At 41.1% G+C, this 14,702-nt stretch overlaps 1 protein-coding gene across 1 annotated transcript in view; it reads right to left on the minus strand.

Moving 5' to 3' along the window:
* The window catches only part of KDM4C (lysine demethylase 4C), a 401,440-nt gene that overhangs the window by 66,618 nt on the left and 320,120 nt on the right, over positions 1-14,702 (minus strand). The window contains exon 18 of the mRNA XM_052644458.1: positions 1,699-1,884. Coding sequence (XP_052500418.1) covers positions 1,699-1,884 — 186 coding nt within the window. The remainder of the gene's footprint in view (positions 1-1,698; positions 1,885-14,702) is intronic.

Consider the following 14,702-nt stretch of genomic DNA (forward strand, 5'->3'; position numbering starts at 1 on the left):
TGAACCTCTCTGAACTTGGGCTTCCTATCCTTGAAGTACGGATAGCATTACTCATGTGGCCCAGTTCACAAAGGAATGGAGCAGCAACAGTGGCAGTGGAAGTAATAAAAAAGGGAGAGCAGTAACACAGCTTTCATCTTCTGAGGGCTTACAGTGTGAGGTGAACTGAAAACCACACGATGAGGTGGGCATGCCATTGTAGACGAGGAAGCCGAGGCTCAGCGAGAACTCACACACGGCTGTACGTGTGCTCCTGGCAGAATGTAAGTGTGAACAGCAACATCTGACTCCAGAGGCTGTGACCTGGTTCTCTAAATGTATCCTCATGAGTCGTCTGACGAGGTAATGTTAGCGACTGCACTGTAAATGGCAAAGTGCCAGTAATGCAATGTGTTATTAGTGCAATTTTTTAAAGTTGCTAAAGTGGGCTTTCTGCTGAGTACATGTACTATTCTTAGCAAGAGCCTATCAACTCAAGAAATTAAGGAAAAAACACCAATGAATATGTAACTTGAGACCTACGACAATGGAAAATAACTTTAAATTAGACATGACAGTTTGTGATGTCATTTTCTACATTTACACATTCACATGCATCCACACGAAGACCCAACCCACAAACATCAAGTATTTCTCAAGACACCAGAAGAAGCTGCTGGAATCAAAAAGCTGAGAGATGTATTGTATAGGGGTCATAGCTCCCCAGCCCACGGTAGTGACCTGGCAGGCTGCTCAAAGGAGGTAATTAGAGACATGGGACAAGCATGTGAGGCTGCAAATAGTCTGTGGCCAAGCTTCCTGGGACCTTCAGCACATTAGTGAAACTGAGGGTCAATAGGATGTTTCAGCCTCTTCACTGAAAGCCACAGACAATGATGGTGATCAGGAAAGCTAACCAAGGCATAGCAACCATCTGCACTGTCTGAATGATTCTAACCCTTTGAAACAGAGGAAAGAGTCCATTCACCAAGGACAGGTAAACTGAATTACAGTTGAATTCACATGTTAGTTTGTTGCAAACATTCTTTTCCTAGAAACAGGTTCAATCCTGAGTGAAATGGAAAAGGCAGAAAATGCTGACGTGTGTACTTCTCTTCTCCATTTCTGCTTTTCTGAGCTTGTCCTTACTCCTGCTGGTGCCTCTGCGCTGCCTCTAGCTTATCCCATCTCAGGCAGCATGTCCTTCAATGTTTGTGAGCACCCTCTCCCTCCCCTTACTGTGTTACTGCTCTTTGTTTTTTTCTAGAAGAGAGGAAATAAACCCCCAAGATCAGAGTATACAAGTGTCTGGATTAAACACTGCAGGATCTCAGGAGATGTTTTCACATCAGTCTCTTCCCAGAAATGCTCTCCCCCTCACTCTGGATATGTGCAGTGGATAATCTGTACAGCCATACTCGGCAGCCCTGTATACAGACCCCAAACCAGAACAGCAACAAAGACTTTTATCCATTCATCTGTTCATTCACTCATTCAGCTCATAAATATGTGCTGCATCTAGCATGTGCCAGACACTAATGGGTCTTGGACAAATACTAGTAAATAGTAACGTATGATCCCTGTCTTCAAGAGACTTACACGCTAGACACATCATCAATGAGTAGTAACGTTACGGAGCAGAGCATGCTAGACTTGGGGGATATACAGGAGGGGATTCACATGCAGTCTTGGCATCAGCAAAGGGACAGCAGGCCTTACCACATGTGGGTTGACCTTATGTCGGAAGCACGTGATGTTCACCACATACGGCCAATCATCAGGCTCCATCAGCACCCCAGCAGCATGAGCACACGTGACGTGGAAGGAGGCCGGGCAACGCCCGTAGGAACACTGGATGCAGGCTCCAGAGACCTTCTTAACCCGGTGTCTGCAGAACATGCACTTCTGGAGGAGTAAAACAAAGAAGACTTGTCAATTGAAACTCTGTTAACTCAGCGAATTCCCACATTTCACAGCATAACAACTTTTAGAGAGGAAGAACACTGATGAGATCAGCAAGGCCTGATCTCCAGGGGCCCTAGTGGTGAGACTGACTATGGCAGTACAAGCCACATACCTTCAAGGAAACATGCCAGTATGGCCACATTTTACAAGACATATGCTGGAACACTCCTTGCGGTTAGGAAAGCCAAGCCCTTCTGCACATGCTTCTCCATGCACAGAACTGAGGGAAAGGCCCCCTGGTTGCTCCTGTAAGTCATCCATGAACACTGAAGCTATTTCTCTTTTACCGCCTGCATGGCGGGCTTTTCTGTACATCAGACAGGCACATATTCTCCTAAATTAGATGAGGTCTTCAAAAATACCCAAATAGCACACAGATGGGCTAAGGTTTCTATCTACAAGGAAATGTAAAATGTTAAACAGGCCACTGTGGAAACTACGGCTCAAGTGTTTAATAATCCAAATCTGAACCCTTCATGACTGAAACAAAAATATACTTCCCAAAGTGAGAAAATTGGAAATCACCCCAAAGGGCATAATTTTGTTGAATATCTACAGCTGACTATGCCTGGGAAAGAAAGAATGGAAATAAAAACAGCAATAATAATGACCACAATCTGAAAATTAAATTGCATACAATTAGCCCTAAACGTTATCAGTACATTTGTTATGAGAGATGGAAAAAAAAAATCCAACAGCTTTACTAAATACAAGATTTGTGAACTAATACTTGACGATTAGGAAAAAAAGAGTTGTAGGACAATGTAGGATCAGGTTCAGAAAGCAAAAGAAACAGAATGATCAAAAAGCTCAAATTCTCTTTTCTAAGGATAACGTCTGCAAGCTGACCAATTGTTGGTGAAAATGCTTTTCTTTTATAGGTACCTTTTCCTTCCTGAGACAAAAAAAGATACTTGCACTCAATGCCCTTAGAGGACCATAACATTTTATCAAAAACTTGCATGAAACAGTATGCGCTAAACTTCTAACTCTTCTTTGCCCTCACATCTGATCAGCATCTTCAGTCTTATAGATTCTGCACCTTAAGCTTATTCTGCTTTCACTCTACTCATCTACACCAGCTGCCACGATCTTGGTCCATGCTGTCTTGCCCAGTGTAATAATGGCCTCCAACTGGATCTCTTCTTTTATTTCATGTCATTTTGATTCATCTTCCCAAATAACTAAAATAAGACCCATTATAATATGAATAAAAGCATTATTTAACATCTTGATATCTCTGTGGCAAATTCTTGGTATTAGGTTCAGTATATTCCTGGTAATTCTTAGTATTCTGGTATCTTTTTTCTCAACTCCAACCATTCAAAATATGATGACAGGTAAAGCAGCAAGACCTCATATCAGAAACCCCAGGCATAATCAGATAATCTTTTAAGAGCCTAATCATACCACAGTGAGGTCAGTGTTTGAATAAATTCAGATATTGACAGATGTATGAAAGGAGAAATCGTTTCCTATTTTACTAATTAAATAGAATCAAGAATAAGAAAGAGTATTATGACTTAGCTAATTAATGAATTGATAACTCCAAGCTTCTCAGCCTCTTCTAAAATTAACTTCCTCAATAAACAGCAACTCCAGAAAGAAGGAAGGAGACAGACAGTATACATTTAAGCTCAGTATACATTTAACTCAATCCTTGGAATTTTGTAAGAAAAATGCCTCCTTTCCTAGGAAGACCGGATGGGGTGATTTCTAAGGATAGATCCATAATCCTTAGAAAGTCATCCCAACTGCAGGCTATTGTAATACCATGCTTTAGAAGATGTTTATTTCCTGGAGTTGGGAAAATTGACCTAAACATTAACGAAGTTCTTGCAGAGACAGAGAATTCTGCAAAACTTGGTAGAGGAGCCATTTTGTATGCTGTAGTACAGTCAACATAGCACTTCCGAACCCCTGTTTCACTTTTGTTGTTGTTCAGTCGTTCAGTGGTGTCCAACTCTTTGCGACCCCATGAACTGCAGCACTCCAGGCTTCCCTGTCCTTCACCATCTCCCAGAGCTTGCTCAAACTCATGTCCATTGAGTCGGTGATGCCATCCAACCATCTGGTCCTCTGTTGTCCCCTTCACCTCCTGTCCTCAATCTTTCCCAGCATCAGGGTCTTTTCTAATGAGTCCGTTCTTTGCATCAGGTGGCCAAAGTACTGGAGCTTCAGCTTCAGCATCAGTCCTTCCAATGAATATTCAGGACCGATTTCCTTTAGGATGGACTGGTTTGATCTCCTTGCAGTCCAAGGGACTCTCAAGAGTCCTCTCCAACATCACAGTTTCGCTTGCTTGCTACTAAACCAACTGTGCTTCACCCTGGCTGGAGCATCTGTGGCAATTTGACACCTACACTGATGGGCTATGGGATTTAACTCAACAGGGTAAAGATAAAGACACACAACACTTCCTAGAATGTTGCAAATTAGAATAAAATTAAGTACTATGAAAGAAGTAGAAATAAAACGCTATATGGAACTAGAATGACCAGTGCAACGAGGGTATGCTTGGGGGCAACAGAAGGAAGAAGGCTTTAAAGAAATGAAACACTGACTAGATCAAGATAGCAGACTTAGCCCCTGCTATAAACTCTCCATTCCCAAACCCTAAATAAATAAAGAGATATGAAAACGAATGAAACCACAACAGCACTAACTAACAAAAAATGGAGCACTTAATTTCAGGGACAAGAGCCTCAGTAAAAACTATTCCTAGGTATCTCTGTGGAGGCAGTTCTGGCAAGGCCAATGCCAAGAGTAAAAGCAAATAATTAAAATAATTAAAATTTATTAAAAATTTAAATAATTAAAATCTTCCCCAATGTGTTAAAAAAAAAAAAGACAAGTGACCCATTGCCAAGCCAGCTCTATGGTCCACCCTGCCCCCACTCATCACCAGCAGGTGAAGTAAACGGATCTGATCTGAACCCGAGTACTGTGAGCTGAGCTATCATTCGCCAGCAGGACAAGTGGATTCTCATTTGGGCTAAGAGAAAAAAGTGCACCCAAGGACGCAACCAGAATACAATCATATACTTTAAAAATCACGAACACTTGAAGGAAAACAATGCCATGAACAAGAAGTGCTATACTTACAGAAAAGTTGGCCTAAGGAATAGGTAATGGGAAACAGACGATTAGTTAAAAGAGATATAGTACATATTTTGATAGATATTCCAAACTATATGCCATCAACTAAAAAACAAAAACAAGTCACAGTTCTAAAATTAAAAATATTATTGTTAAAAAGAAACAAGATGTGTCAAGTTCTGGAATGGATCCCAATGAAGATCAAATTAGCAACTGAAAGATGGAGCCCAGAGATTGCACAGAACACAGAAGAAAAGATCAAAAAGGAGGAAAATGAAACACAGAGGCTACGGAGTATGGAAAAGAGACCCAGATGTCCTACTGTCTCTCTAAGAGGCATTCTAGATGAAAAGAAAAAGAGAAAATAACAGAAAAAATCGTGATCTGAAGAAAGACCCAACAAGTAGGACTGATTTTTTAAAATAACCTAAACACATCTTAGATTTCCAAATGAAGAGAGAAAATTTCCAAATCTTCCAAAGAATGAAAGAGAAAAATCAGATCACCATGAGATCTCTAGTCTCCCACAGCGAGTGCTAAAAGACAATGGAACAATGTTTCCCAATTTACAGAGGAAAATTAAATTAGGTCTACATCCAGCCTAATTTTCTTCCAAACATTAGGGCAAACAGAGTTTCTTTCCCACAGTCAAGGATCAGAAGTATGCAAGAAGAACTAAAGATTAACCAAGAACCTAAATATGTGGATAAATCTAAATGAATATGGACTTTATAAACAATAATAGTAATGTCCTCTGGGTTTGAAATACAAAGAGAATTTGAATAGATGACAATTTGCATGTATGGCAAAAGTGGTAAAAATGAAGTTAAATAAACATTAAATGTTCTAATGTTCTTGAATTGACTGGAAAAAGATTAAAAGCGCCAAAAGTGGAAAAAAAAAAAACAGAATAAGGAAAAATAATAAATTCAAACAAAGACATGAAAAGAAAGAAACAAAAACACAGAATGGGTGGAAGCAAAGGAAAAAAACACACTAGAAATTCGCAGAACTAAACCCAATCATTCAGTATGTTAAGTGTAAACAGACTAAATTTTTTCTTATAGACTAGGGTAGTGAACTTTTTCTTAAAGTGCCAGATAAATATTTTAGGCTTGTGTGCCAGACAGTGTCAGTTGCAACTACTCAACTCTGCACTGTGTACTTGAACTGAGCAATATGGGGATCAGGGACACCCCCAACCTCTGCACAGTCAAAAATCAAGTAACTTTCGACTCACCCAAAACTGAACTAATAATAACTTACTGAAGCCTTAGTGATAACATAAATAGTTGATTAACACCTATCTGGTATGTTATATGTTTATATATTCTTAAAATAAACTAGAGAAAACATTATTAAAATACTCATAAAGAAGACAAAATACATTTACAGTACTGTACTCTATCCATATTTAAGATTATGTCATCTGTTAATAAGATAAATTGTTTGTTAGTACCTACACCAAATTGTCTCCTATGATATGAAACACTGTAGATGTTAATCGTATCACTAACACTAGGCATCAAAAATTAAAAGACAATGTTTTAAAAATTCATATTTATTTACAAGTATAATGATTCATGCGTTAATAATGAAGAAGCAGTAATATCATTGCTTTATGACACCCTAGTATAATGCATGGGGTTTGTGTTTGGTCTGTTTGTGTAACATATGAAAAATGTTAACTTTTTATAATAGATTTCTGTATATTTAATGGTAGTAAATGATAAAATAGACTAGTATCTACTAGTATCTGTGATCGTTTATGCATTCACGACATACCTAACATTTCCTTAATTTTTTCCCATATTTCTAAACTACGTGGTTCATCTGCAAGTTTTTTCAAATTGATGCAAATCTCCAAAAATTTTTACAATACCTGTACTGAAAAAAAATCCACAGATACATGGACTACGCAGTTCAAACCCATGTTGTTCAAGGGTCAGCTGTAGTGTAAAAGCAGCCACAGGTAATCCACAAATGATGGGCATGGTTGTGCTGCAGTTCATGGGGTCGAAAGAGTAGGACACGACTGAGCAACTGAACTGAACTGATGGGCATGGTCGTGTTCCAATAAAATTTTATTTACAACAAGCACAGACCCTAGTGTCTGACCCCTGCAATAGGCCACAGGCACATATTTGAAATGAGCTGTGAAATGACAGAATTATTATTTGATTACCTGGTAGCTCAGACGGTAAAGCGTCTTCCCTCAATGCGGGAGACCCGGGTTTGATCCCCAGGTAGGGAGGATCCCCTGGAGAAGGAAATGGCAACCCACTCCAGTATTCTTCCCTAGAAAATCCCATGGATGGAGGAGCCTGGTGGGCTACAGTTCACAGGGTCGCAAAGAGTCGGACACGACTGAGCAACTTCATGGATTCTAACAGCAAGGTGGATAAAGAACAGACTGGTGGAGAAAGATACTCTTATGAAACCACAGGATGATAAGGACTTGGACTAGGCAAGTGGCTATTAAGAGGAAGCTAAATGTTAAGTGTTTTTTACTCTTATCCTCTGTTGACAGAGATTCTATATCCTCCTTTAAATAGAGCTACTCACACAAGGCCAGGGCTGGACACTGTCTGCTGTGGGAAAGAACCTCTCTATCATCTGCTTATGTCTTGAAACAGAAGAAGGTTGAGGTGACACCAATTTCTAGAGGGATGGGGATTGAAGAGAACTTGTGAACAGTAAGATTGGGCACTTAAAAGCACAGAAGGTTTGGAAAGACAGGGCCATTCTTCCTGCAGTTCCTCTTTGAGATGGCAGCGACCCACTGGGAAAGGAATGAGGAACCAATTTCTGGAAAACAATTACTAAGAGATTTGAGAAATTCAATGACGCAGCCTAGAGGGCCATCACTTGGAGTGCTCCTGAACAAGCAGAGGAGGTGCTGATGTCCAACGGAGACCAACACAGCATAACAGGAAAGTGCTGACACAGAGGACCCTACAGAGTGACAACGATAAGGTGTCATCCGCCTTTACGGTTTTCTAGAAAGGATGCCTGGGGCATAAGAGCTGCTCAATGTTTGTTGAAATCAACTAAATCTCAGCAAGTACATTTTGATCAAGTTATAAACTTGCTCACCTGTTTCCTCATCAGCGAAAAAAGATTCTACACATAACTATGCCACCAGAGATGTCAGAGGACTTCAGAGTCACTGAGAGGCCTGCCTAAAACACAGATCATGGGCCCCACCCTCAGAGTGTCAGTGTGTCTGGGCTGGGGCTATTGAATCTGCATTTCTGACAAGTTGCCACTGATACGGATGCTGCTGACCCAGGGATTACACACTGGGCTGGAGGGTTAAAGGGTTAAGGGGTGCCGATTATTCTGAGAGCCTTTAGTATAAGGAAATTCAGGAGGTACAATATTTTTCCATCTCAGGCGAGTATGAGTTATAGAGCACTGTACTTTTCTTGGGGGACAGGATTTCCATACTTATTCCAATGGCATAGGCTATTAAGGCTCCTAATGGGTTGAGGAATTAATGAAGTATCCAGCAATGAGGCTTTGTGTATCATTAGATTCTTAGCGTGCACAGCCTGGCAAAGGGCATCAAAAAATGATGAGCTGTGAAGGAGTCAGAGGTTCAAAGCACATCCTCTTCCCTTTTCTTTTTTAATCTGATTTGTAATATGATTTCATTGTTGTTTTGTCAACTTTGGGATCGTTTTGCTTCCATAAATAAGCCTTCAAAAGAGGCACAAGTACTTCTAATTAGTATTTCCTAATCAGGCAAGTATCAAGCTGATATTACCTAATTTCTTTTTTCTTTTGCTTTTCAAAGATACTTTTGCCAGGTAACTCCATGGCAAGCTAACATTTCCAGTTCCAACAGGGAATCAAGTTGGACTCAATGGATATCACTATTGTTGCAGGCAAGTCAGAGGACTGAGGTTGAAACTTTGATTGTACTCCACATCCTTACATATATATTTTAAAACAGAAACTTCCTTTTCTTTTTATTCTACCTGTAAAATGTATGCTCTGCTCATTAGTACTCATTAAGTCAATCACTCATGCACCAATAATGGCCAGCACTGGGGGAACACTGTATAATGAAGCCTAAAGATCTACAGCAAGGAGCTTGCAATCCAGGGAAGAAGACAGACAAGTAAACAACTCAAGCAGAAGGAAAAGCAGAATGTAAGAACTGTCACATGAAAGCAAGATTCAGAAGGGGCAGAGAGAGGAGTAGATTCTTACTGAGAGAAATCAGTTTACCCAGAGAACTAAAGAGTGGTTGGGGAAGGAAGGAGTAGCGAAGGTTGAAAACCGAGGTCTCCACGGTGAACTCACACTGCAGGCGTGGGCTGCTATAGTGAGGGGCAGCAATTCACATGCAGTCTCTTGCCACTTGGGCCAGACAGAATTGTTCTGCTTTCAGCAGTCTAAGGATGTTATTAATACAACCGGCAGACACCATGAATTGATACAGTTAAACTCAATTCTGAATACTCGTGCATCAGCTCATAACATGGCAACTACTCTGCCTCTCCACACCCCCATCAAAAAAAGTTATTTCTACTCTTCAAGTTTAGAACATTAAAATAAATGGCTCACAATTTGTCAAGTGTGTTGAATTAAATCCTTATTTATGATATGTTTCAGAAGCCATTTATCTCATTACTTTTAGTTTTTGAGATTCACCCCACAAAAAGTGAGATGCTAAGAAAAAGGCAAAAGCAGGCAGGAGAGGAATGGACAGAGGGTGAATCCAGCCAGGCCAAGAGATGGAGCTAGAAAAGCAGACAGAGGTGGCGGGGATCAGACAGAGGCTGCACTCACTGAAAATAAGCAAGGGAGGCATTGTTGGCCCCAGGAAACATTAAATAAGAATCACAAAAGGATTCTACAACTGAAAGGCCACAGCAGTTCAGATACAAACTGACAAATTAACAGATGACTCTTGAAAAGTATCAAGTCAACAGCCCAGTCACACTTCTTTTAAAAAAAATTTTGGATCAGCAGAAACACCAAAGATCACTCAACAGGAATCTTTCAGAAGCATCTTTTAATCGCAGTCCTAGAACACTGACTGCACATAGTAGGTGCTCAATAAAGATCCACTGATTAAATCAAGGATTGTGTCCTTATTATACTGTAGTTGCTGTTGTTCAGTCACCCAGTCATGTCCAACTCTTTGTGACCCCACGGACTGCAACACACCAGGCCTCCCTGTCCCTCACCATCTCCCAGAGTTTGCCCGAGTTCACATTCACTGCACTGGTGATGCCATCCAGCCATCTCACCCTCTGACATCCTCTTCTGTTTCTGTTCTCAATCTTTCCCAGCATCAGGGACTTTTCCAATGAGCCATCTGTTCGTATCAGATGACCAAAATATTGGAACTTCAGCTTCAGCATCAGTCCTTCCAGTGAATATTCAGGGCTCAACTCCCTTAAGATTGACTGGTTTGATCTCCTTGCTGTCCAAGGGACTCTCAGGAGTCTTCTGCAGTGCCACACTTTGAAGGCATCAATTCTTTGGCGTTCTGCCTTCTTTATGGTCCAGTTCTCTCCAGTTCTCACAAACACCCATGACCAGTGAGAAGATCGTAGCCTTGACTACATGGACCTCTGGTGGCAGCGTAACGTCTGCTTTTCAGCACACTGAGTTTGCCATCACTTTCTTGCCAAGAAGGATCCACCTTCTAATTTCATGTCTGCTGTCTTCATCCACAGTGATTTTAGAGCCCAAGTGAAAGAAATCTGTCACCACTTCTGTCACTTTCCCCTTCTATGTGTCATGCCGTGATGGGGCCAGATGGCATGATCTTAGTTTTTTTTTACTATTTGGCCTTAAGCTCTCCTCCCTCACCCTCATCAAGAAGTTCTTTAGCTGATCTTTGCTTTCAGCAATTAGAGTGGTATCACCCACATATCTGAGGATGTTGATGTTTCTCCCGCCTATCTTGATTCCAGCTTGTAACTCATCTAGCCCGGCATTTCTCATGATGTGCTCAGTATATAGGTTAAACAAATAGACAGCCCTGTCATACTTCCTCATATATAACATGCCAATTCATTCTTTTAGCTATCTCAATATCTACTAAATGTCTTTTATATAAAAAGCATTTTGAAAAATGCAAAAGGAGGTACATGAACAAAAAAAATGTTCTCTGAGTATTCAAGAAGCTTAATTTGGCATACAAAAAGAGCTGTGATAGAGTTCAGTTCAGTCGCTCAGTTGTGTCCAACTCTTTGCGACCCCATGGACCGCAGCATGCCAGGCCTCCCTGTCCATCACCAACTCCTGGAGTTTACTCACACTCATGTCCATTGAGTCGGTGATGCCATCCAGCCATCTCATCCTCTATCATCCCCTTTTCCTCCTGCCCCTAATCCCTCCTAGCATCAGAGTCTTTTCCAATGAGTCAACTCTTCACATGAAGTGGCCAAAGTACTGGAGTTTCAGCTTTAGCATCATTCCTTCCAAAGAACACCCAGGGCTGATCTCCTTTAGAATGGACTGGTTGGATGTCCTTGCAGTCCAAGGGACTCTCAAGAGTTTTCTCCAACACCACAGTTCAAAAGCATCAGTTCTTTGGTGCTCAGCTTTCTTTACAGTCCAACTCTCACATCCATACATGACCACTGGAAAAACCATAGCCTCAACTAGACGGACCTTTGTTGGCAAAGTAATGTCTCTGCTTTTGAATATGCTGTTTTTCTAGGTTGGTCATAATATTTCTTCCAAGGAGTAAGTGTCTTTTAATTTCATGGCTGCAGTCACCATCTGCAGTGATTTTGGAGCCCCTCAAAATAAAGTCAGCCACTGTTTCCCCATCTATTTACCATCAAGTGATGGGACCAGATGCCATGATCTTTGTTTTCTGAATGTTGAGCTTTAAGCCAACTTTTTCACTCACCTCTTTCACTCTCATCAAGAGGCTCTTTAGTTCTTCTTTAGTTCTTCTCTCTTTATTGACAGAGTTATAGAACAAATTTATGGTTGCCAAAGGGAAGGATGGAGGAAAGGATAGCGAGTGAGTTTGGGATGGACATGAACACACTGCTATATTTAGAATGGATAACCAACAAGGACCTACTGTACAGCATAGGGAGCTCTATTCAGTGTTAAGTGACATCTTGTATGGAAGGGGAGTGTGGGGGGAGAATGGATACATGTGTATGTACGGCTGAGTCCCTTCACTGTTCACCTGAAATATTATAGCATTGTTCATTGGCTATATCCTAATACAAAATTCAAAGTTTTTAAAAAAGAACTGGCCAAAAGTATTGCCATGGTCATCAAAATAAGCAAGATGAAGGAGCCTGGAAGGAGACATGGCTGGACTAGCAGAACAAAGGTGAGGCCAGCATGTGCGCCTGAGCAGTTAGCTGCCTGCACCCCTGCCCCTCACAATACTCTCTTACTAAGAACAAGGCGTAATGGAGGAGGGACTTCACAGCCGCAGAGGCACACATACACAGGACAAAAGAGGTGGTGTGATTCTGCTTGGACAGCTCAGGCCAGGTGGCAGGAGGCTCACACAGGTGACCTGTGCACCACTCTCAACTGATGGCCACAGGTCACCAAGTCCAGGCACCACTGGATCAGTTCCTCAGGTTGGCTCCTGGAAACTTGTAACGAAGTACAAAGTGGGTTTCTCCCAAGTGAGAAGTTCCCTGTAATTAATTTCAGAGGCTCAGTGCAATGCTTCTGCAGTAGGTCAGATGCTGTCTTGGAGGTGTGGAGGACATGCTGCATGCTGGCTGAGCCTGCAGATGCAGCGGGGACATGGGGTTCCCCACATGGCTCTGAGAAACTGTCCAGTGGGTTTCAGAGAACTGGAGAAGTCAGCAAGAGCAGGTGGGCTTTGAGCTTGCCTTGAAAGACCAGCAGGTTTCAGCCAGTCCACATGCGATGGGATGGAGAAGAGGGGAGGATGTTCTAGACAAACGTCACAAAGCTAAGAAGCGGGGAGAATATGAAGCAAAACTGAGTTGAGAAGTGTGAGCACAGCTAAAGGATGACGACTGGAAAGGCACAATCTCAGAGGGTCTTGGACGGTACCCTGACATAAACTGCACTGTTACTTGCCAAGGTGAGAGAATGATTGTGGCTTAGTAGTGGAAGCTACTTTTTAGATGGAAAATAGGACGACAACTATTTTTTACAGTTCTCTGTGTGGCTTTAGCAACCAAGCAAGTCTCCAGACCAGCCCACCCAGGAAGTCTGAACAACCCTGGGCATTAAGAATGCCTGTTGCCCAGGCATGACTCTTCATCCATCTTTCGCTTGTTGGGGGTTGGACAAATCATACTCGTCTTGTTATCGAGGGCACCTGGCATGCATACTGACTAAATCTGGGGAGTGCCTTGACCAAACACCACACTCTCCTGTCTTCCCTATGTGGGCAGTATTTCACAGTAATTAGAAGCACACACCAGGAAGTCACACAGACCTGGTTTTGAATCTAGCTAAGCATAGGCACAAGGGCTAGTCACAAGAACGACAAAAATAACATGGCCTGAACAAACTGAAGTGGAGGGATGAGAAGTCATGTCCCTGAAGGTCTCCTGACCTTTGCCCCAACATCCCTGCAGCAGAAAACAGAGCTTCTCCTCTGCACTTACTACCTGGGTGGTGTAGAAAAGCCAGACCTATAAGCAGCATTGCAAGTAAATTAAATATTAAAGGTAACATCACAATCTCATAAAGCAGCATTTGCTGAATCACAGCATAGGCAATGTTATCTATGCTGAGAAAAATCAATCACTTATCATTTCTACTTCTCTAACAGTCTGTTTGAGCTTCATACTTCAAGTTTATTTCAGATTTAAAGGGCAAAGAGGGCATACAATTATAGCATATAAAGAGCTTTAGAACAAATCTTATTCTGAGTACTTATTGTCACTAAACATCTTTCAGCTGATGGGAGGGGAAAGCAAGCCTCCTAAACCACAAAATCAACATTGTGTAAGTACTTTCGTATTTGCATTTCTATTTATTTTCATGTTAATATGAAAGAGCACCTGTTTCCTAGAGGAAATTTCATTATTTGAAATTATTGTTTGCAGGAGATCAGACAGAAATTCTTACTCTCCTCGAATAAAGCATTTAATTGAACTCAAAATTACTGAATTATATTCTTAAAAAAAAAAGGCACTGCTCTTTGTGGTACAACGGGGTCCTGCTTAGTCACTGATATGTCCTCTCCACCCTATAAAAATCTACACAAATTTGTGAGGTTGCCTGTGACTTAGGGGAATCTTTATAGATCACCCTGAATTAACGTTGGAAATGGTAATAAATTAATCATTTACTTCTCCGTGTTAAATCTAAAAAGAAATACAAATTTCCTGTTTGATACAATTTAGGAACGCTGGTTTTTACAAGCTTCCTGCTGTTCCAAGGACAGACTAAAAAAAAACTTTATTTATTATGAATATCAGATATGACTTGCTACTGGCATTATCAAATCAAGGACTAGGACATATTTTCTATTTATTTCTGGCCCTAAGCCTGAAGGCCTAAAGATAGCTGACAGGAAAATAAATAAATAAATAAATAAAAGATAAAGACTAATTATCCTTAGCAATATTTGTTTTGAGACAGTGCAAACATTCAACACTATGAAAGGTTGCAGGGTTGTTTTGTTCAAGGTTTTTGTGAGAGAGGTGTGTGTATGTGTCTGAAAT

Source organism: Budorcas taxicolor, chromosome 8 (genome assembly GCF_023091745.1).
Source record: "Budorcas taxicolor isolate Tak-1 chromosome 8, Takin1.1, whole genome shotgun sequence".
Taxonomy (NCBI): Eukaryota; Metazoa; Chordata; class Mammalia; order Artiodactyla; family Bovidae; genus Budorcas; species Budorcas taxicolor.